The sequence below is a fragment of the Brienomyrus brachyistius genome, chromosome 5 (assembly GCF_023856365.1).
Source record: "Brienomyrus brachyistius isolate T26 chromosome 5, BBRACH_0.4, whole genome shotgun sequence".
In the NCBI taxonomy this organism is placed as follows: Eukaryota; Metazoa; Chordata; class Actinopteri; order Osteoglossiformes; family Mormyridae; genus Brienomyrus; species Brienomyrus brachyistius.
In genome coordinates, this window is record NC_064537.1 from 31,851,313 (window position 1) to 31,874,055 (window position 22,743).

The 22,743-nt window shown below is 42.6% G+C and overlaps 1 protein-coding gene and 1 long non-coding RNA gene across 4 annotated transcripts in view; one reads left to right on the plus strand and one right to left on the minus strand.

The window, feature by feature from the left end:
• Positions 1-22,743, minus strand: part of skap1 (src kinase associated phosphoprotein 1) — a 136,399-nt gene that overhangs the window by 1,312 nt on the left and 112,344 nt on the right. Inside the window, exons 11-12 of one of the 2 annotated variants that reach the window (XM_049013650.1) lie at positions 16,764-16,873; positions 33-129 (exon numbers count right to left, since the gene is read on the minus strand). In XM_049013650.1, the coding sequence (XP_048869607.1) occupies positions 37-129; positions 16,764-16,873 (203 nt within the window). In that variant the 3' untranslated portion in view covers positions 33-36. Of the gene's footprint in view, positions 1-32; positions 130-16,763; positions 16,874-21,174; positions 21,501-22,743 lie in introns of those variants that run through there. The other variant, XM_049013652.1, reaches the window with a different exon arrangement.
• LOC125742053 (uncharacterized) lies at positions 16,945-21,183 on the plus strand. 2 transcript variants are annotated; one of them, XR_007397995.1, is made up of 4 exons: positions 16,945-18,669; positions 18,900-18,930; positions 19,633-19,663; positions 19,866-21,183. It is a non-coding gene; the product is annotated as an uncharacterized LOC125742053 (long non-coding RNA). The 2 variants fall into 2 exon arrangements; XR_007397996.1 differs by having other exon boundaries at positions 16,945-17,918.

Below are 22,743 nucleotides of genomic sequence, written 5' to 3' on the forward strand. Positions count from 1 at the left end.
GCTGTTATGAGAATGTAAACAGGTACACTTACAGGTTCACACAATGTAGGCGCGTTGCAGGAAGTCCTTGGGAACGATCCCTATGTTACCGTTCAGCTTCCCCACCCACCAGCCGTGAATATTGTACTCCTGTAACGGAAAGGAACTGTGACTTCCAAGTGAACAATTAAAACCTGCCAGATACCGACACACATACACAAACTACCTCTCCGCCATTCCCACAAGGAGTGTGAGAAAATCCCAGGCACAAAGCACTTTACGAGACAGTGAAAATACGCGACAAAAACAGGACATAGTGATTACAGACCTTTCAGACGGAGACTAGTTAACCTGTCACTAACCACATTCCACTTCTACCTCACTAGCCCACATAATGCTGCCTTTGCTTTTTGCAGTGCAAAAAATTTGGCACTGCATCCACAGATGCCCGTGTCGACAACACACAACTTGCACTGCATATAATTTATTGGGTGAAATTTCAGAAGCATTGACTTTGTACACAGTTGTACATAGAATTAGCCAGTGGCATTTGTGTAATGAGAAGCATAACTGCTGTGATACTAATATAATCTAAGTGTATTGAAACATCGTGCGATAAAAGAAAGTGCATGCATTTTACTTCAAGTTATTTTTCTGCACTTCCAAATCAATAGTTAAATGGGGCACAAAAAACATTACACGCTCAAAATTCACCATGGAGGAAACGGCCATATTCGGCACTTGAGGATCAACTAGTCAGATCAGTAGCCGAAGGTGAAGGTTGACATTACTCTCAATAACTAGAACATATTACGTAAGATCCCTAATGTGCTGTTGAAGCCTAAAGACAAAGAAAGCACTGACTGCAGTGTTTAAGGCTATTTAGGAAAAATGCTGAATGCGATGCCCAAAGCCCAGTGTAGACACAGCCACTTGACGGAGAATAAATAAATTAACAAGCAACTAAGGAAAGTGATGAGCAGCGTGAAAAGGCGTAAGGTTGGGCATAAACTCAGACCCAGCTTCGGCTGAAATTCCCGGCCCTCAAAACAAGCAGCCTTCCTCTGCTCTGCCTGGCGTGCCAGAATGAATTAAAACAACATTAAACTTGCAGTGGTAATATTTAAATCCACATCTCTGGGTGCCAAATTGCACCCATGTGGAATGGTACAGATGCTGGTTGATTATGGTCATTTTAATGCAACCATTAAAAATAAAGCATGGAATGTGCACCCAGGCTGCCATCCAGCTCCTTCATTGGTTATTTATCAGGTGGCAGTCTGCAGCCCTCAGCCTGTACTAACTGCACAACGCGGGATCCATGCTGGTCCTGTGGGTTGGAACCTTTATTGCCGAAGGCAACTTTGTTCTATGTTCCTCCCTTCAGGGAATCGGTAGCTTATAAAACCGAAAAAATAAAACAAAAATGCTAATGAACGATGTACCCCGTCTGTACTCTGCAGTGGACTTCTTCCGGAAATGTGGTAAAATTGTATCTTTTTTCTTTCAGGATATTTGGTAGCTGCTGCACAAAGTAACATACGGTGTTTTTAGCTGTCATTCTCAGGTTGGCAATGGGAGGAGAGATCCTGTCAGATTGCTGCTGGCAAACACTTACAAAAGCTCTTAGAGATGGAATATTTCAGCCATCAGGACTATCACATATTTTCAGTAAGCTCTCAAATATAACTATTATCCGAGACCCACGGTCATTCTCACAAAATGTCCCGTAGAAATGTGTCCACATCCAACCATTGTTCGGAACATAACTCCAAGAGCTGAATCAGAGTGCATTAAGATTGCTCTTTTTTTGCCTGTAAATCCTTTTTTTCATGCTGGGAAGGACTATCTTGTGAGTGCGGCACAACAAATCCTTTGATAGTATTTAATTATCAAATGAGGTTGCATGCTGTACCTATTATCACTGTAAATATTCTACCAGACTTCTCCAGTTTTAGAATATGAACATCCATCAGCAAGCATCTTAACCACAAAACAATAAAACTTAAATGTAACATTTACCCCACTGTAGCATTTAACCATCTTCCTAATGAGAAGATGGGGTTACTAGTACTATTAGTCAGTGTTTTATTTTTATTTCTAATTGCTTACTTGATTTTATTAAAACTGGCATGCATTACTATCATTATGTTGGAGTAATTACAGAAATGTATATTAGCTGTTTAACCGTACAGACAATAAATGTGTTGCGAAAGCATTTTGTGAACTTTTATACAGATGCATATCGAAAGTTGTAGCTTTTCTTTGTTGCCATTAATTTGAAGGCAATTTTAAAAATAATGGATTCGATGTCCTAGTGCTTATTGCACCCTTCTGCAGTTCTCTTGGGATTATTTGTGCATAGATTCTAGCAGATTTACCGGAGATCTTCCCCGCACTCAATACGAATGATTTAATTTGCCTTGTCTTGTGTTTTATACGCTTTACAGTGAAGCAAGGAGAGAGAACATCTGAAGCCACCAACGCATGCTTATGATGAGAATGGAGTCGCAGATCAATACTCTGCCAATGATCAGGGAAATATTTCGTGGATGATAAGAGGGAAAATGCCAGGATCATTTATGGCCGTATAGTTAATTATCTGCCCTCCCGTTTGAGGCTTGATTGAAAAAGTGTGATTGAGGGCAGTCCATCCTCTGGCATGGTGGACATGAAGAAGGCATGACACACAAAGGAGGTGATCAGCATCCTCTAGCTTTTAGGACAATTGTCATTTCTTCTAGTGCAATTTTTTTTTTTTACTACATTATAGTTTATTACTATTCAGTATAAGATGAAAGCTACCCATGAGTACATTGTGTCATCTTCAATGAGTTTCTCCAGTATGCCTGTGTGGTGCTTCTTCATGTATGAACCAGGAGAGGAGTGCACAACTTGGCCCTACGTACCCAACGCAGCCTGTCCCGGTGCTGGGCCAATGGCCCTTTCATGCTATGGACTGCATATATTTCCTCTAAGTTCCTGACACCACAGGACCTGGATGCTCTGATGAAAAACAGATCAGAACACGCCCAACTCAACAAAGAGCGAAGGAGAGGATAGATATACTTCTGAAATGTCCAGCAGGATTCTAGCACAGCCAAATATTCCTTCCATAAATCACATACCTTCTTGAGCCCAGATTAGCCGGCATAGGCACTTCAAATGCGTGCTTTCCGACACGACATCTAACTTCTGGGGCAGAAATGAGAAACAGGCCTGCTTTTGCAAAAAATGTGGGCTGGATAGCACCCCCTACTGGGTGAAGGATTGAGGAATCTCTGTGGATGGCTTCATCTCTTGTATCCTCCTCAGCTTGATGACTGGCGCCGTAGATCCCATACCTTCAGCCAACAGCCCCTCAGGTCTTCATACCCACAGAAGTTAGAGGCATTTTTTTGCTCCCCCCCCCGTTCCAATTTGTGGCATTGTTCTTCGCTAGCTTATTCTAAATTTGTGTTTATATTACATCCATTACATTATTCCAATTCAGTCAATCGCAAACACTTCAAAAGATTATTGAATTATTTGCGGAGAAACTTAAATTTATTGAGTGGAGACAAATGAAAGCAACGTATGGCCCAAAATAATTTGTGGTAATTTGCATATATGTCACAAAGTAGTCAGTTGTAACGTGAGGCAGAGTATAGCAAGAGCCTGTATGCAGTTGGGTCCCAAAATGACTCGCTAGCTTACACATTCAGAACTGCGGCACTCATGACTTTTGCGATATCTCTTCTCAGCTGCTCTGCTTGATTGAGAAACATCTTGAAGGACCAAGAGCTTATCATACCAGCCCACAAACTCATACACAGGCTAACTAACTCTCGTAAACAGACGCGCACACTCTCAGGAAATTGTCGAGAATATGAATAGAGGGAAGAGTGACATCGTCACTAAGGAGATGGCGGGCAGTCAGAGGAAGAGTACGTGGTGACACTGCATTAGTCTCGATGGCACACAGGCCAGTTAAATCGCGCTGGAAGTCTGTCTCTCTGTAGATCTGGCTATCCTTCGAGCTGTAAGAGATCAAAGTGGCCATCAAGCACCTCCTCACTGGCGTCATAACGTCATCACTTTGCCTGTCTGTGCCACGCTCGTGCACACATGGCTCCACCTTTCAGCACATGTGAATTTATGGGAAGCGCAACGAAGCTACCTCAGCACTACTGCCTGTGCCTTCGCCGGTCTTGTTTTTTTTCATACATACAGTATTCAAACGTCGGAAGCTTGGATTCCAGCAGAAATGATCATGGGCCGGGATCTCGATTTAAATGTCGTTCCGAAAAGTATTATGAAAATGTGTGACCTCTGTTTGCAGGCACAGTGCGATGTCTGAGGTGTAAACCTTAATGTGGTGAAGAGAGAGCGTACATGCATGTATGTTTGCCTAAATTCTAAATCGAAATATGTGTAATGTAACCATGGTTACTGAGGAATACTGCAATACAAATCAGTGAAAATCAGTGATGCTACATCGGCATGTTCTCAGAAAGAAATTCGACGTGGACGAAAAGAGGATATTTCAAAGAAACGGTCTTAAATCCAAACCGAGACGGAAAGGCTGGGACCTGCTCGGAGAGAATCGACAGAGAAATGCAGCCTCTGTGTTCCTAAGAAACCTAATTTGCTCTCAGACCTAAAAAATCCGGGTTTGCTACGACATTCTGTCCCGAAAAACAGAAGGAGCGGGGAGTCTAAAGGGAAGGGGCTCTGTGCCACTTAGCTTAGACAGCAATAAAACAACAACAGAAAAAAACCAAAAACGTGAAGCAGAAAGGTGGGGGGCATCAGCAGGAGGGAGCAAACCGCTCTCTCCCCTGGGGGTGTCGCAACGCAATTTCCCAACTGATGTGACAGAAAATTTTATTTATCTCCCCAGCCCATCTGTGCTGCGTTTCTTAAATTCTCCCTGAGAAAGGTCTTTCTGATTATCAACATTGCCATTTTAATACACTTCTAAATCACCAGCGTGCCAACAGCTGAATGAGACTTTCAAGCATGAAGCCTCTCTCTCTTTCAAAGTGGAAAAATGACGAGTTCAAACAGAGTACACATATTGTAAAAGAGAGTGGCTGTGTTCTGCATCGACTGCAGCCCTCCCCCTTTTGTTCTGTCCGTTTGTTTAGGCTTGGCACGTCACATCAGATGGTTTGTTTTCATGCCAGTTATTGGTAATTATTTTGTTATTCAAAAACAGTGATTAAAATACCTGCATCTGGCAATAGTAAGTTCAAATAAAGCTATTTGACTAGTTTTACTATATATGAAAGCTTAATAAAGCGATATTTTTACATTAATCCAAATATACAATATTCACCTGAAAGTTTATTTTGAACATACGGAGATGCTATTAGTCTGTGGCACTGTTATCTCACACCTTCCTCTCTGTGTATCTTTTCTCCTTTTTGGGTGGATTTTCTCCATCTGTCAAAAGACACGCATCTCTAAACCGCTCATAGTGGATGATGGTGTGGGTCCCGTGTATCCTGTGATGGTCTGGCATCCCGTCCAAGTTGTGCTCCGGCTTATCGCCCTAAAGCACGAGTGCCCAATCCCTGAGGCACACAGGTGTGCTGGTTTTTGTTTAACAACAGCACTTAATCGCTCACATAAAGTGTTAATTTGGAGGGATGTTAACCGCACCTGGTGTTTGAGGTGTCAGTTATATGCTAATTAAAACCTGCAGTATTCCCAAGTCGGGACAGGCCAGACTTAAATTCTGTTAAACCGTAGAAGCGGTCACTTGGGCGACTAAAGCGAAACTTACTGAGCACTTAAAAGGAACAATATTTTCATTTTCAGGATGCCAGTGTAGCGTCACGCTTGTGAGTGTACCAGAGACGGGCTCGTCTCCGGCAAACGTTTTCCACAAGCTGTGAGCAGATGTCTGGTGCATCAAGGACACTGGGCTCGGTTCTCGGCAAAGGCAACCAGATATATGTGGCACTTCCCTGCATAATGATGCCTCTTTGGCTGCAGCTCTGAGGCTGCTGGTAATAAAGCGCCCAGCTGGGCAGAGTGGCATAGAGAGAGGCGGGGGCTGCCTGGGACTGGGGGGCTGGCAGAGCCTCCACCAATCTCTCAGCCATAATAAGCGCTGCCTTGGCAGGTGAGCATGTAAGCGACGTTCTAGGTGTTTGTTTTTTACTACAGCTCCTTAACGGCCTCGTTCCCTATTCGATTATTTAATAAGAGCCTTTTTGAGTTCTGCACCCTGAGTGTGGCGGCACTTCCAGCCTTCCTGTTCCAGTCACCTCCCCCCAGAGTGCCAAGGGGTACGCAAGCAAGTACAGGAATTACAAACAGCCCGTGCATCCCCCCCCCCCCCCCCACCCACTGAGAAAGATCCATAAAGCTGACAAGGTCATAGGTCCCTTTCTTACATCTTACAGAGCATCGATGGCAGCTGTAAATCAGAACAATACTGCTAGGGATATTTGCTATTACAATACTCTCCCTGTAGCTGTCCATCTCACTGACAATTCAAACATTTACGTCTGTTTTACTGATTATTTTTTTTTTTGTGGTTTTGGGTTGGGGTATGAAATGTAAATGATAGGGAGATGCAGAGGGGGCTGTAAGAGGCATGAGTAAGGAGAAATGGTCCACATGCAGCACTGTGTGCAGGGGGGGGTGGTGTGGAGTTAAGTGGCTGCAGACTGCGCGCTTGGCAGCGTGCGGCGTTTGCAAAGGGTGGCGCAGGGCTGCACAGGCGCTTCATTTTTCCTGCTGACCTCCACATGACACCGCTGCTGATGGGGTGAAAAGCAGGTGGATAGGGCTGGCTGGGTGGGAGGGGGAGAGCGCGAGGAGAGGGGGCCATGGAGCAAAAAGAACCCTAGAGGGTATCCAGGAAATAGAGTCGAGGGGTGGGGGGTTATGGTCACCATGGCAACATCTATGTGCCAGTGATGTCACTTGTTTACCACTTGGAGCGCTGGTGTTGTAGAACAGCTCTGCTTTCTGTGTTCTTCGCAAAGCTCACGCTGGTGGTGGCCATTGAAAAGGTAAGACTGCACCAGCCTGTTATAAGTGACATAAGTGCCCCCACCTGTTACGGCAGCATCTGAACACAGGCCGATTCCTCCCGTTCACACAGACACACACGCACGCCCATACACAGGTTTGTATTCATATCTTTGTGGGGACTCTCCATTCATTTCTATGGGCAAAACCCTAATCCCAACAATCAGAACCTTACTCAGCCCTAACCTTAACCATAAGTAACCAAAATACTTAAAATAAATACTTTTCGCATTTTTATTTTAGTCATTTTCATAAAGTTGAGCTTCCCCTTGTGGAGACAGAAGAAATAGTCCCCACAACATCAAAACAACAGGTTTTTATCACATTGTGGGGACATTTGGTCCCCACAATGTAATCTCTACAAGACCCCCCCCCCCACACACACACACACACACACACAGTAGAAATGCTAATAGGGATGACACATGGTGGCCCATCACCCCCATCTCACTGAGGTGGGCCTGAGGGGGGATGGGGGACAGGAAGTCGCCGCTGTTACTGTAGATCTTGTGCTTAGGCGCTATAGGACACCCCCATGTCCCACACACTAATGATCCTCAGTGTCACACAGTGCTACTGCAATTCAGCACTGACTACAGACACACACATTCTGACATGTCTACTTCCAAACAGTTTTGTCTCTTACATTAAAAAAATAACTCCATAAGCATCTGCTTTCACAAATGCATCTGACTGAAGGCTTTTCAGTCTTATTTAGCCACTAAACGATGTTTACACTGAATTATTGGAACACTTGTTCTGTTTGATCGGGACCATCCAAACACACACACACACACACACACACACATTACTAATCAGGAGATAGTTTGAACTCTTGTGACTAATAATAAATAAACGCTGGATGAGGCTGTAAGATACAGCAGTGGGTGGAACTGATTGAGAGTAAAGATGGTAAAAGATGACCAGAAACAAATAAAATGACAAAAAGGAGCTCGTTTTTTCTTAAGTGTGTTGGGGATTACGGATGGCTCCTTAACTTAATAGCCATTTAAAGTGGATTTGTGTGTGCTGCTGAGTGTCTGTAATGATAGCTGTTTACGTGGCTTCTCATTTATAATAATTAGACAGAATGGATAGGGGCTGCCTGCGCCGCGTTCTGGGCTATTGACTGGGGGACTGTGGCTGAAAAATGAGCTACTGTAGTTGACCGGGAGATGACCGCTGCCTCCTGCATGACCCTAAACCCCAGACTCACCCCCAGCCACTACCGAGGGTGGTTAATAGAATGCCTTAGGTGTCTATCATTACAAAGCAGCCAGGTCTTTAAATGTGTACGTGCAAGCAGAGGGGGAGGGGCCAAGGACAAGGGTGCACGCTAGGGGCTAAAAAGCAGAGCTTTTCTCTCTCTTCCTGTCTTTTCCTTTTCCATTATTTGAGTCTTTTCCTTCTCTTTGGGCTCTTTCAAGGGAGCGTGACCTTAGGGCACCAGGCCGGCTGGGACAATCATTTGTCTGAGACTGGTGAGGATGTTGCTGGAGACCTCTGTACTTCCCCAGGACGTAGCCTCACCAGGGTGGGAACTCCTGAGTCCAAATATGACCTCCACTGCACTCTCACCGACCATGACACCTACGCTTAACGTGTCTAACGCACGTTAGAGACCCAGTGCTACAGGGCCTGGCACCTATTAACATAACTTTACTGTTACTTAAACTGTTTTTTTTTTTTTTTTTCCAACTGTCCAACTGTGATTTTTCAGTTCCACCTAAAATGGGTGAAACAGCAGGGAAATTTCTGTTCTATTCCAAAGAGAAACTGGGTATTACAGTTTGGCCACTAGGTGTCAGTGTTGTCTGCTGAACACACAGAACTGCAGTCAGGAGCATGCATTTAGCCTGAGCCACACCGATCTGCGCATGAGTGCACCCCCTCCAGCCCACCCCACCCCCACTATAGCCCACCTACGGTGATATGGGCCTCACACCCAGCACACTGGTAACATGTTTAGTCATCCGTTCCCGTCTAATATGTAAAAGCTATTAAGTCAGTGTTGTGGGTCTGGGGCTTTTGTGGAGCCCAGCTGATGTGCTGTGATGATGAGCGAGAAGGAGTCACAAAAACAAACAAGGCAAGCCTAGTGCCCATTCGGCCAAGCTCCTCGCAGTGTCAAAGGCTGCACGGTAATTACTGACAATACAATGAGTCTCAATCTTCATATTGACACTTTGAACTGGGAGAGAAACATGAAAAATAATTAACATACAACTGGGAGGGAAAATAGTGTGATGGTACAAGAATGTATGAGATTTGGGAGAAGATGGTTGAGATGAATCCAACTGCTCATTGTACCCCAACCCACATGTCGGTAACGTGTAATGAAACACTGAGGGCCATAAATAACCCAAGTCACACACTTAAGTCTCTATTACGACCTTCCTTCTCCTGTACTGAGTGGCTTTGTAAAGAGATTATGCTCATAAACACAGCATACAAATAACACACCGCGTCAGGATGGCCCTGTCTGACTTATCAAGCGACAGATAATCTTCACTCTAAAACTGCTTAAGCTTGATATATAAACAGGCACTGAGAAACGATACTTAAAGCCTTTTTATGAAAATTAATAAATGAACATGATAAATGTAAACGAGCAAAATTCCTGTAAAAGTGAGGGCTGGGTTTAGTAAAATCACTTTTGAGGCAACAATCATGTAAATCATTCATGAATAAGATGTATTACCCCAAGTCACTGATACAAAAACATGAGAAGTCTTTCTAGATGCAACCGACCAAGCATTTACTGTCCCAGATATTATTTCTTATACTGTTACAAACCTCCAATTCCAGCATCATTTTTCATAAATAAATTTGCTGGGAGGTTATTACCACTGTAATTTTTTATTTTTTTGCTTCTGGGACATACTCATACAGCCAAATTCATTCTGACAAGATACACCACTTTACTCAGCTCACCAACAATACTGGAAATCATACAGCAGGAAATCTAACCAGCACTGCAAGAGTTATAAACCAGCCCCTCCTATAGTTATAAAGCAATATTTTTATCCATACTGCTGTAGTTATAAGCCCATATATTTTATCATTAACATTATAGTTATAAGCCAATATATTGAGCCACTACCCCTATAATTATAACCCAATATATCTAACCACTACCACATACTGCTACCCACAGTGAAAACTGAGATGTCCATCGCGAGGCTTTAGACAGTGTTTTCCAAATGTATTGAAAAGATGGCTTCTGTTTCCCTTAAGCTCAGGATGGAGAGCAGTAGCGATTACAGTTCGTTGTTTGCGGGCGGTGAGGGAAAGGTGAGCCCTCTCCCTATAACATGCAGCTGTGATGATAAGTGTCACTGAAACAGAAGGGCGTTGTGTTCAGTGGAGCGTGTTTGTACAGAAATCTCCATCAGGCCACATGTGCCGGAAATGCATGAGCAGACCTCTACCTGCTCTACTGTTGCCCCAGCAACCTGTCGTCAGGAGATGGGGGTGGGGGGGGGGGGTGGGTGCAGCCAGACAGGCGTGACTGCGTCTAATGAACATATCACTGGTCTGCCTAATCACTGAATTGATTAACTTTTCTTTTTTAATCATGAATATTTCATGGTATATACCTATAATTAAACCCACTCATTATGAGATAAAAATGACACGGTCACCCTGCTTCTAAATGCTTGAGAAATTTAAATGCCGCCACTATAGAAGGTCAGCGTCCCTTTAATACATCGGAGAAAACGGTTCCCATAAAGAAAAATGCATCATCACTGTTCCTTCTGTTTCCATTGAAATCCCTTAGAAGAACAGAGGGGCTGCTTTACACTGTTCTTTCACTCTCGCGAAGTTCACCATGGCAACAAGAGGGCAGGTTGGTGGAGTCAAAGTAACGTGCCCTGGATGAGAAAATAGACCTGGTGTCCTTCCCATGGCTCTGTCTGCGATTAAAGCAGAAACTCTGTAGAAGTAAATGATGGAAAGGCCAAGAGCTGTTTATGAGACCCTCAATGGGAAAGCCCTACCCACACATGTATACGAGTGTTTCTGGTGTAACATCATAAAGACAGCGCAGGCAGGACGCGCACGGTGACTCCTCTTCAGTGGCGGAAGGGCTCCGGTCTAGTGTGGAATGGGGAGTATTTCGGGAGGCCATGGAGTTTTGTAGGACGTTTTCATAGCTTGTTTTACAGCCCCTTGTGGGTCTGTCCTACTGCTGTCCCCTACCAGTCCCAGACACGGGGGTGGCCATCGCGCACAGAAAGGAAGCAGTGTGGAAGAGGCCTGAGTGAACAAGCTGCCGCCTCAATAGGGAAACAGCTTCCCTGTCGTAAATCTCGAGGCTTTTACAGCGGTGCCTGTGGGAATAGTGGAATGTGACAAGGCTGACCTTTAAAGCAGGTCCTTTGATTACCAGTACATAAATTAGGACCCTGGCATGCAAAAGGGCCCAGTGCCTCAGAGAAGGCTTTTGTAAGCAGTGGCTTTACACAGAAGCCCACTGTGCTGCAAGCAGAAAACAGAGAGATGCCAGCAATGTTACAGAAACTGCAGGAGAGCATTATACAACAGCTAAGGTACTAGACTGAACATTAGCCTTTAGTAAGCATGAAGATCCAGACAGGGGGGGCAGGCCTTTCTCTAGAAATGCCGTCTATAGGGCCTAAGCTGACCTGTTGTCTTCACAGAACAATGTACAGTCTCTAACAAAGTACAGAGAGAACAATGAAATTATCGTCAATAATAACGACAGAGTAAAATCACATAATGGGAGACAATAAAAGGCTGTTAAGTTTATTTGCTAAAAGATCTTTGTTTCTCCTGCCAGAACCTTTCTTACTTCTGTGTCACATGCTTGAGTTTATTAATCTACCCTGATTAATAAACCGAGTCCAAAATGGCATTTGAAATAATTCCATGAAGTGACATTAAGCATCAGAGATGTTCTGGGCCTCCACGACGGCTCAGCAGGCAGAAACACCGAGAGCACAGGCTTCTGGGATTATCAGATCACCAGAACCGCAAATGGTTCACGTGATCAATGTTTCATGTTGTTGTCTTTCCTGGCAAAACTGATCTTTTTTTGTATTAAACCCCAAGGTCTTTCATTGTATCATGCCCCCACAGTCCCTCAAGAGAGCTGCGGTCCACTGACAATTCCCAGCACTTGGCTGCTCTGTTTCCCTGGCCGCCACAGCTTTCCCACTCAGACACTTATATTCAGCTTGTGAGCTACTTACAATTTTATTAATTTATATGGCTGGAAATTTTATTAGAGCAATTCAGGTTAAGCACCTCGCTCAAGGGTACAACAGCAGTAACTTTCAGATTGCAAGTGTTCATTTCCACTGGGCTTCCTGCTGTTGCCTGTCTGAGTAACAGAGAAATCTTAAGAAGAAGAATATAAGTGGATTATTATCCAAGGGGCTGGGAGAGGCTTAAAGTGGGATAGGGGACCTTGGCTTGTGTGACTGCAGCACTGATAGCCCACATCTCCTGTGGGTATGAGCTGACCTGAACACCGGCATGTAGCCTATGGTGTGACAAATCGCCATTAGCCGACAGGACCGCGTCCGGGAGAAGCATCTATCCCTTAAGGCTTCAAGAAAAAGTGAAAAGGAGGGTATGGGGGTGTATTGTAGACGGCTGACTATTGAGAACCCAGCAGGGATTTAAAAAAACTGGGAAATGGAAAGAAGCCCTGAGAATGAGCAGAATCTTCTCACACCGCACGTCCAGTCGCTTAAGACCGCGATGTCCAACATAAATCCCAGATTTCTGGATAATGAAAAAAGTTACAACCTTTCGACATATATAAGGGCACTGATATCTTTTGTTGCCAGGCTGGGAGCAGAAAGGAAGCGCTTCCGCTTGTTAAGAGGAACTAATCAATTCAGAGAGCAAATTCTTAATTATGAGGGGAAATAATGTATTCTCTAAATGCCAGCGTGGAGCCAGTGCAGGGGATTGGGGAGGTGGTGTTAAGACGCCAGATGGATGCTGGCATTAACTCCTATTTCATGTTTCACTGTACTAAGCAGTACAAAAGAGCAGAAGGGGAGGCAGCTTCAGCGAAAGGGATGCAGCAGATTCGTCTGCGGCGGCAGCCGCTCTCAGCAGAATTAACTAGGGCTAGACTGCGAATGAGAATGACGAAGATGCAGCCGACTGCACAGGCTTCCTGGCTTCTGTATTTTTAATTTAATTTATTTGAATGTTTTGCTTGGGCTTGCCTGGACATATACGGATGTGAAAGCACACGCTTGCACATTTACACACACACACACTTTTGTATTCTTATCTTTGTGGGGACGTTCCATTCATTTCTATGGGAAAATCCCTAATCGCAACAATGACAACCTTAACCCCGACTCTAACCTTAACCATAAGGAACCACACAAAATAAAAGACTTTTGGACTTTTTAGTTTTTTGATTGCAGTTACAGATTTTCCCTTGTGGGAACTGATGTCTCCATAAGGTCAAAATAAAGACAAGTTTTTTTATCGCTTTGTAAGGACATTTGGTCCCCACAATGTATTATATACATAAGCTACAAACCTGCACATACAGACACACACACACACACACACACACACATGTAGGGTATACCTGTCCTTATGGGGCCCACTTATTCACTTCTATGGGAAAAATGCTAACGCTGACTATGACAACCTTAACCCCCACCCTGCCCTAACCATAACCATAAGTAACCAAGCAAAATACACGTTTTTTTGCTTTTTTAGTTTTTTCATAGCAGTCACTGATTTTTATAAAATAGAAGGAAACCGGTCCCCATAAGGGAAAAAAATGGATATTTATCACATTATGGGGACATTGTGTCCCCATAAGGATAGGTATATCCGCTCACAGACACACACACACACACACACACACACACACACATGCACAGCAGCTACCCACTTTCGTTAGGGAACTACAGCCTCTTGATGACTGTGTTGAAGATTTAATTTGCTGGAAATCAGCCTCAGAGGGGCAATTTGTTTATCCCTGGGACGTGGAGAAGACTTTGTAATGTGGTGCATGATAGAGGGAGGTACTAAGGGGAAGAGGGTGAAGCTGAAGAATGATCTCCACTCTCCCGGCGCCCACCACCCTCGCCATCCCTCCCTCTATCTCAGCTGTGCCTCGGCACTTCACATCTCTTTGTTCATCTACCCCAGTACTGCGCAAAGAACGCCGCAGCTATCGAAACATCCCACCCTACTCGCCATCCTTTACCTTTTCTGCTCTTTCCCAAGTACTTAGTTTAGCTTTAAAGACGGATTTTTTTTTACTGTAAGCGAGTGATCAATACAGATCAATGTGGGAGCTTTTTATAATCTGCATGTTCGGCATCGTGCGGCCAGACGACGCCATGACTTCTTCCACTCCATCCTGCGCCTGATTTGCCACTTGACAGCCATCAATTCAGACGCATTTTAAAACTGTTTATTAGCACCATTGATTTAACTTCTTGAACCCTTCCCGGCTGCTCATTCATTATGATTAGTGTTCACATGTAGTCAGTCCCTCCTCTGCACTTCTACACTTTAGCGAAAATTTATAGGGTCTGGGCTTATTACAGCTATTTCAACGTGTCATTTGAATCTATCTTAAATTTTGGCTGACGCTCCATATTTAATACATTGAGGTCAGGGATCTTCGCCTGTCATCATTACTGCCCCGGCCTTAGCTGTAACCTGCGTGGCTCCTCTTCACGCTGCATTGTTTTGGCAGGTTGTCACACTGTCAATCCCAAAATAACAAAATAATAGTGATATTATAGGTATTATAAGGCCCTTATGTAATGCAGAGCTGAACAGATCTATCGTTTGACCCCGAGCTGCAGTCTGTTATCAACTAATTATACAGATGTTCCCCTACAGTTACTTTAATCATAAGCTATGAAAAAGGACAGAAAAATGAATAAAAATACTAATGTAATGTAGGTATAATATATATAATATTTTATAACGGACAAAAGAGCAGTTTTAAGTGGGGAGAAAATCTTGCTGTTTTCCCCACTTTGTGTGGGTGAATGCAGTTGTGCGTGTGCGTGTGTGTGTGTGTGTGTGTGTGTGTGTGTGTGTGTGTGTGTGTGTGTGTGTGTGTGTGTGCGCGCACACGCACTGGTATTTATCGAGGGATATCGAGCCCAGCTGCTGCACACAGACTAACTGACAGAAATGTAGGGGCGTTTCAATGCAGGCCCTCTTACCAGCAGGGGAAGAGAGAAAAAAAAACCTTTTATCTATTAAGGCTGGAAGCCTTAATGGAACTCAAGTGTCCCACATCTGTGGAAGACGCTAGAATCCCGCATGCGAGTACCTCACACTCTAGCAACTTACCAGTCAGAAGAACGTATTTCAAGCTACTCAATCATTTTAAAAATCAGTGTCTCGCACAGCAATACCCAAATCTGAAGAATCATTTAATAATGATTATTGTTCTGGCCTGAAGGACAGTGATCACAGAAATAGCGTTGCTCGTAGACATGGACGAAGCTGGAATCCTACAGCATTCTGCCCTACATACAATGTCACTTATCACTCCCCAATTCTGAAGGATCATCATTTAAAAATGAATATATAGATCGAAAACATTTTCAAAGAAAGCAACACAAATGTTATTAAGCTGGCTAGAGTCGTACTCCGGCAGACACTCACAATGACACAATGAAAGTCTACATTTTGCTCAGTTGTTCTTTGTTTCATATGAAAACTTACTTTCATGTGAAATTATCTACCTAAAACTTGTATATTTCATGTTAATTTGTGGTTATAATATCATAACGGCACCTTGTACATTTCTTTTCTGTTTAGTTTGTTTGGATGCCGGTGTCCGAAATTTGTTCCTTAATGGAAGAGCCCTCCCAAAGAACCAAATATGTGTATAAATATCCATTCCTGCACTGAAATCGCACAGAACTGGGTAACTAGTTATTAAACACAATGAGATAGCAAATAGTCATTAAACATTTACTGAATAAGCAAGTAGCTAGAAGTATCAAGATTCTATTTTATGTGGTTTCATTGTAATACTCTGTATTTCCCTATATAGCTGTTACATACTGTATACAAAAGGATACATATACAATTATATATGTATATGTGTTTAATAGGAAAGTGTGTATATAATGATATAAGACAAAGAAGACCACAGTATAGAACTGTGATTTCCAGGCAATGATCGGCAGATGTAAACAAAGAAAAAATCACACTCATAAAAAGAAATAAAAGATAATAGCTGAAATGAGGAGACAAAGGCAGCCCCTTGTACCTTTAAGTGATCCACCTGCATGTTTTAATAAACACAAAGGGAGTTCCGCCTGGGTGAACAACTCAATTATCTTCCATAAAACTGCTGCAGTAACGTACACAAATCCCATTACAAATTTGGCTGCTGGGCATTCCACACCACCAGCCACAGAAAAGAGACGGGGGCAGGTTTTCTGCATGGCAGGGTGTCAAAATAAAAGTTCAGTTTGGATAAAAATCTACAGAGTTAAAATCAAACCACTGTAGCATAACAAAACCCTGCACTGAAGTAAAGGAAGAAAAAAAAAAAACAACTGCTTGAGATGTAGATTTGGTTGCTCTTTTTTATGTACTATACACATCATGTACTGGGAGACAAACAGGCGATGTGCCACAAAGAAATCCCTCAGCCTAATGTGCTGTTTATGTTCATGATTTTCTCTGGCCTGCACGAGATGAGTGTATGTGCGGCAGTAGGCAGACATCAGTGTGTGCTCAGCTGCGAGGGAGCGTGCGCTGACCTTGCTGATAATATGGATGAGGTCGCCACGTCGGAAGGTCAGCTCATCGGGTTCGTCGGCCTCGCAGTCCCACAAGCCTTGGTAGTAACTGGCATAATCGGTCGACCACTCTGCAAAGACACCAGCACGTCTCACACACTGTGACAGGCAGATACTATGGTACATTCAGGGTACGTGATCAGACCCAATTGTTAAACATTAACTGTGCAATAAATATTGACAATACAGTCGGAAATACTCGTGATCTGCAGTAATTGAAACAAGTAGTAATTTTTCTACAGTCTGATTTTTAGTGTCATTCCGGAGAGCCGACAATATGCCTTCATGAGTCATGCTTACAGTGGGTTGTAGTTACATATGTAGGAAATTTCATCATTGTTACATTTCCCGACGGGTCAGGCGTCGTTCAGCATGATCTAGCCTGTGCCGCATGTCAAAAGCAGGGAGAAGAAAATCGAGGTTCTTTACTGGCCTGGAGACTTTCTGGATTCAAACCCTATAAAGAATCTGTGTCCAATCTGCAAGCAGCGCCTTCGTGGAGTGGACGGTACCACAAAAGATAAGCTTATTCAGGCATAATTCAAGTACAGTACTGGGACCACAAGATCATCAAAGACTGCTTAAAATTGTAGGATGTTATGCCAAATCACATCCAAAAAAGGAGATCATATTATATGTATATTGAAATGTTGATATGTTGAACTTGTTTCAATTAATTTACAGAAGGGTGTACTTTAGGATAGTTTAGAAGAAGTCCTACAGTGACCAGGTAGGACACCCGGGGGTACACGCTGAGCCACTTCAGGTGTTACAAAGTACTTTAAAACTGAAAATCATCCTCTACTTAGCTAAATAGTTCAGTAAATGGTTTGTTTCCTTGATTGAAAGATTCAACCAGCTGTTTTGCATTAATATTAGTGGCACATGCAGGGTTATTGGAGACTGACCAATCAGCACACAGCAAGGACTAAGTGTTTAAGTGAAATCCAGGTCCTTTTGATTGCAGTGGTAGTTTACAAATCCTGCCCGAGCTCAAAGTGTCCTTCTTGACATGGACTTTCTGGTCACGCTATGAAGCACCACTGCCTCAGCAAAGATCCCATGGTGTGTCAGAGCAGAAACTCCCAGAAAATCTGGAAGGAGGCACAGATGTGTGTAGGTGTAAAAAACAAAAGTCTTTGAAGCTTGCAGATGGAGAAAAGTTTCTGTTGTTTGGTAAAACCAAGACGAGCTTCTGCGTGAATGAAAGGCGCTTTTGCTTTGATCAAAATTTACAGAAATGTTCATACTTGTATCTTGGTACAATGGGGAAGCTTATGAAAAGCGGCTATTGGGGTCCGAATGAATCTTCAAAAAAGCAGCCGAATGCAAGACGAATGTAGACCAGTAACAAGAGAACGACAGGCAAATTACTAAACAAACAACTGGCTTTGACTTGAAAAGATGGATGTGTTTGAGATGTTCAGATTCAACTTCTTAGTAAAGTTGATACAGACATGTCAACTAAGACATGTAGGCATAAAAGCCGATAATACTGCACGCCTACTTACTGCATATTTCAGCTTTTAATTTGTATTTATACAAATATATTTTACAAAACAAAAGCATTCCTGGCTTTTTAAATGAACAATTCCAGTACATCTACAAAACTTGCTAATATTTCAGGGTAGTACCCTTACTGCCATTTATTTAATAAATGATGCTTTGTGCGATCAGCTTCTGATAATTTTAATCTGGTTTAGTTCACTTAAACTCCACCGGATGTTAACAAACTTTTAAGTCGCCGTCTCTATTGACACAATCGAGTAGAAGCACCTTCCTCAATAAAACGTACAGGATTGTGGTTGCAGCTTGTGGAATTTCCGCACGATATCCTGCCTGCGCCCATTTCAAAGCCAAGCGTGAGGTAAACCTACTTCAAAACAAAGTTCTTAATTAGATAAAATATGAGGCAGGTATTTTCACTTCAGAACCCACTATGTCTGCTGGCAACAGACAGCACATCCCTTTGACGTAAAGTCTACACAGAGCAGCTTTCAGCATCCAACTAAACTCATTAGTAAATATTAAATATTTACACATCCGTGCCACAAAGCACCCTCTCAATAATAAATGCCTCTGCTAATTACTTTTCAGGAAACAATTCTTTCAGACAGGAAACAATTGGGTAAGTCTAATTCCGCTTAATTGTACTACCATTTTTACCATTTGTATCTAAGGCGATGTAGCGGGTAGGCATATACTTCCTGTGTTTGCATTTCTTAAAAGATGTGGAGCCAGCTGATGGCTGGCATGTGGGGTGAAGGATCAGACATGTCCTTTTGATCACTGCGGAAAGAGTAAATGACACTTAGCGGACAACAAAAGCACTAAGATGAGCTGTTCGTTAGCGTGAGAATCGTTGTTTTTAGTGACCGTGGTACAAAACGGTTTCTGAATTCGGTGATGTGACACAGATAACTATGTCCCTATATAATGGTATGAGTCCCTACTCGTGTTAAGAGCTACTCATTAGTAGCATAACCCATTAGGCATTACTTTGCCCACCATTGTTATTTCGAAGACAGTAGTTCAAATATCTATCAAAGCAGACAATTCACAGGCTTTCTCTTTCTTTCAAGTGCAGACACAGACATGCACTCTTTCCACTCCAATAAGAACAGTTAACTGATATTGCATTTATTTCCATGGAGCCCCCATTTATCTTGCATTAAGTTCGACAGCTGACAGAAGGGCATTAAGAAATCAGTGACACAGCTGTTTCATCCTTCAAGTGAATATATTTCCAACTGTGAGGGTATCTGCCAAACACTTTCTCCACTCCCACACAGTTTATATCTTGATCTTATGCTCCTGTTGCTCCACCCAGGACCAAGACCCAACAGTGGATCTCCTCAAAGGTGAAGCTGCAGGCTGCTACATGAAGCCTCCCATTAACCAATACTGCCAAAGTCAACCATCGCACTACTAAAAATTAGCTTATTTTGTTATTCATGTGGTTTCGTAATTTACTTTGTGTTCTTCGTGAAAAACAAAGATGTACTGAGCTTTCCATAATTTGCACTGACTGACAGCATGACTTTTCCTAAAATTCTTCCGCAGATTCTGATGATCAAATCCTCCCCAAACATTCCTCTGATGATGATGGCATTACGAATCTGTGTCATCGTGACCCATCAGCATGTGCAAGACAGCACAGGTCTACTGGGGTGTGGAGCTGGGTGATGATGAGCAGATTGTTTATTTGTTCCAAGACGGGGTCAAGGCCAGTCTGTGAGCCCCACCCTCCCACAGCCATCAAAGCGTATGAGGGGAAATGCAGGTGCACTGATCTGACTTACCAAGACCACAAAGGCTATGCATGTGTGCTGAGTTATAGATGCACGGACTGCACCAGAGTTAACTGCACTGCTGGTGACCAGTGGTATTTCAGGTTTACATTGCAAATAGTCACTCGTCTCTTACTTGACTGCAATGAATTGGGGGTCATTAGCTCTGTAGACAAAACTGTCCAAGTTACACAAGCGTGCCCAGCAGGTACCATGTACCACAGGTTGCTTCACCACGAGGCCCCATATTTTACATTTAAATAAATAAAATATGATTCTGCACAAAACTTCATAAAGGAGACCATACATTTTTATGAATGCCTTCCTTCTCATCACAAAAAACACGCTGTGGACGTATTTTATTTTGCCATTTACCATAAAAAAAAACCTTTGTAGTAATAAAACAAGACTAACAAATTAAGTGTGGATTTTAAACCATGTGACTTCACACACACCAAAATTCCAAGTAGACCTAACCCTAACCCTAACACCCTTTCATTAAAACAAGAAAAGTTTCGTTTCCTGATAAAATGTTGGCTCAAAACTGTCTTCACAATGCTTTTATCAAAACATCACCACCTATTCAATGTCGAGAGATGTACGATAATAACGTTGTCTTTTCCAAAACCTTTTCATGATCTAAGCCTAAAAGTAAAAAAAAATGTGAAAAATCATGTGACCACGACGGCCAGATCCCTAAAAAGTTCACACGCTACCTGGAGTGAAAGAAAAGACATCTGGTGAACTTTATAGCTCTGGAGCCTATCGGTGTCCTCCAGTGAGAATACTGATGCTTGTACTGCCATTGAGCTGAACTCCGCTTAACCTTGAGCTATGCAGATGCAGCAGGACAGGATCTCCAGGAAGCAACTTCCAAACACAAGCGTTGACCTGCTGACATTTTTAATAAGCCCATGAGAGACTGGCATGTGCTACAGTACGACTTTACACCTTATGTGCGCTGAGAGACCAGTTAAAAGGCTTCTGCGATTCCCTAAACATCCATTAAAGCCACGTACAGACACACTCAAAACAGTAAAAAGTTCTTTCATTTTATTTCCAAAAACACTTTCATTGTTCACTGTTACGAGTCGCAGTAAAACACAGTTCAGGCTTCCATATTTACACAAAACCACGAGGCTGATTCTTCAAAGTTTCTGTACCGACTACATTAAACATATTGGACTTTATTTTTTTTGGCTAGGCCTTTCCCTTTCCATGCTGCCCTCTGCTAAGTAAACACAGCAGCTCAGAGTCAAAGGGCACAATTAATTCCAGGTAAAGGACAGGGTTCCAAGCTGACAGTAAATTAAAACTGTCCACCGAAGTGCCTTTCATCCTCTCTGGCTGAAGGAAGCTGCTGTTTCCTCTCTCTCCAGAGTAGCAGGTGATTCCTGTCTCTCTGTTCCTGCCGCCACAACAAACAACATATTAACGGCCTTCACGTTTCCTGGTCTCGGTTACGCACAAAAAGGTGGCTTGTTTTCACCCGCTCCTACCCTTGTTCTAAGCAGATCACAATAAGCAAATTCCAACAAGCTGCAGAAACACATTAAATTTAGGTGGGCTGTGTATTGTTTTCTTGTTGGTTTGCCCTGCCTTGTAAGGTTGCCAGCTGTATAATTCGGGTTATATTTCAATAACATTTGAAGATATATGAGATACACTGTATAAGATAAGAAGCAGTTGAAGTCTGGCATCCATTCATCATACCATGAGCTACAACTTTCTTGCTTATATTGTTCAGCTGAATGCAGCTTTGACTACACAGCTAAGGAGGCAGAGATTGGAAGGACAACGCAAATTATAATACAGCTAAGGAACTTGATCAACGCAAATCACATCACACACTGCTAACTCGCATAAAGAACTCAAAGACCAGGCCAGAACTGGTAATTTTCATTGTGAATTCATATATATGTGTGTGTGTGTGTATGTGTGTGTGTATATATATATATATAAATATATAAATCAGCTATGGATACTTTTAAGTAGATAAAATGTAATGTACTTACATTTAATTTACATCAGTAGAATCGAACACATATGAATACAGAATGTGAATAAAAACCTTAGTTATTTTCATATGCTTAACTGATTAACTAGATAACATTGACTATGCTGAGATGACAAGCACAACTAAATGATAAACAAGTGGTTTGAAATTTTTTAAGAAAATATGTTGGTGACACTGAACTGAAATATGTGCATGGGAAGCCCTAGTTATTAACACTGATAATTGCTAAAGATCTGATATTTACATACTGTATAATTTAAAATGTGCTAAAACTGCCAGTTTTTTTTTTTTTATTCCCAAAAATATTTAATGGTTACAAATGGTTTTTATAAAGCTTAACAATACAGCTACAAAAATGTTGAATTATGCTAATTAAAATTCAGTTAAACTATAGTTAAATTAGTTTGCAATTTTACTGACTATTGAACATCCCCTAAATGTTTTGTTAATTAGCTCCTGCTGCTCACAGCTGACCTCGTCAGAGACTCTGAACATAAACAACGCCAAGGGGATTCAGAGACACAAGCTGCGTGTTCCTTCTCATCCACACATGGAATCAATAACAGTACATCTCAGCCAGCATCTCTCATCGTGCGTCGCTGGAAGTCTATTCGGGTACGGCTGTAATTTTATA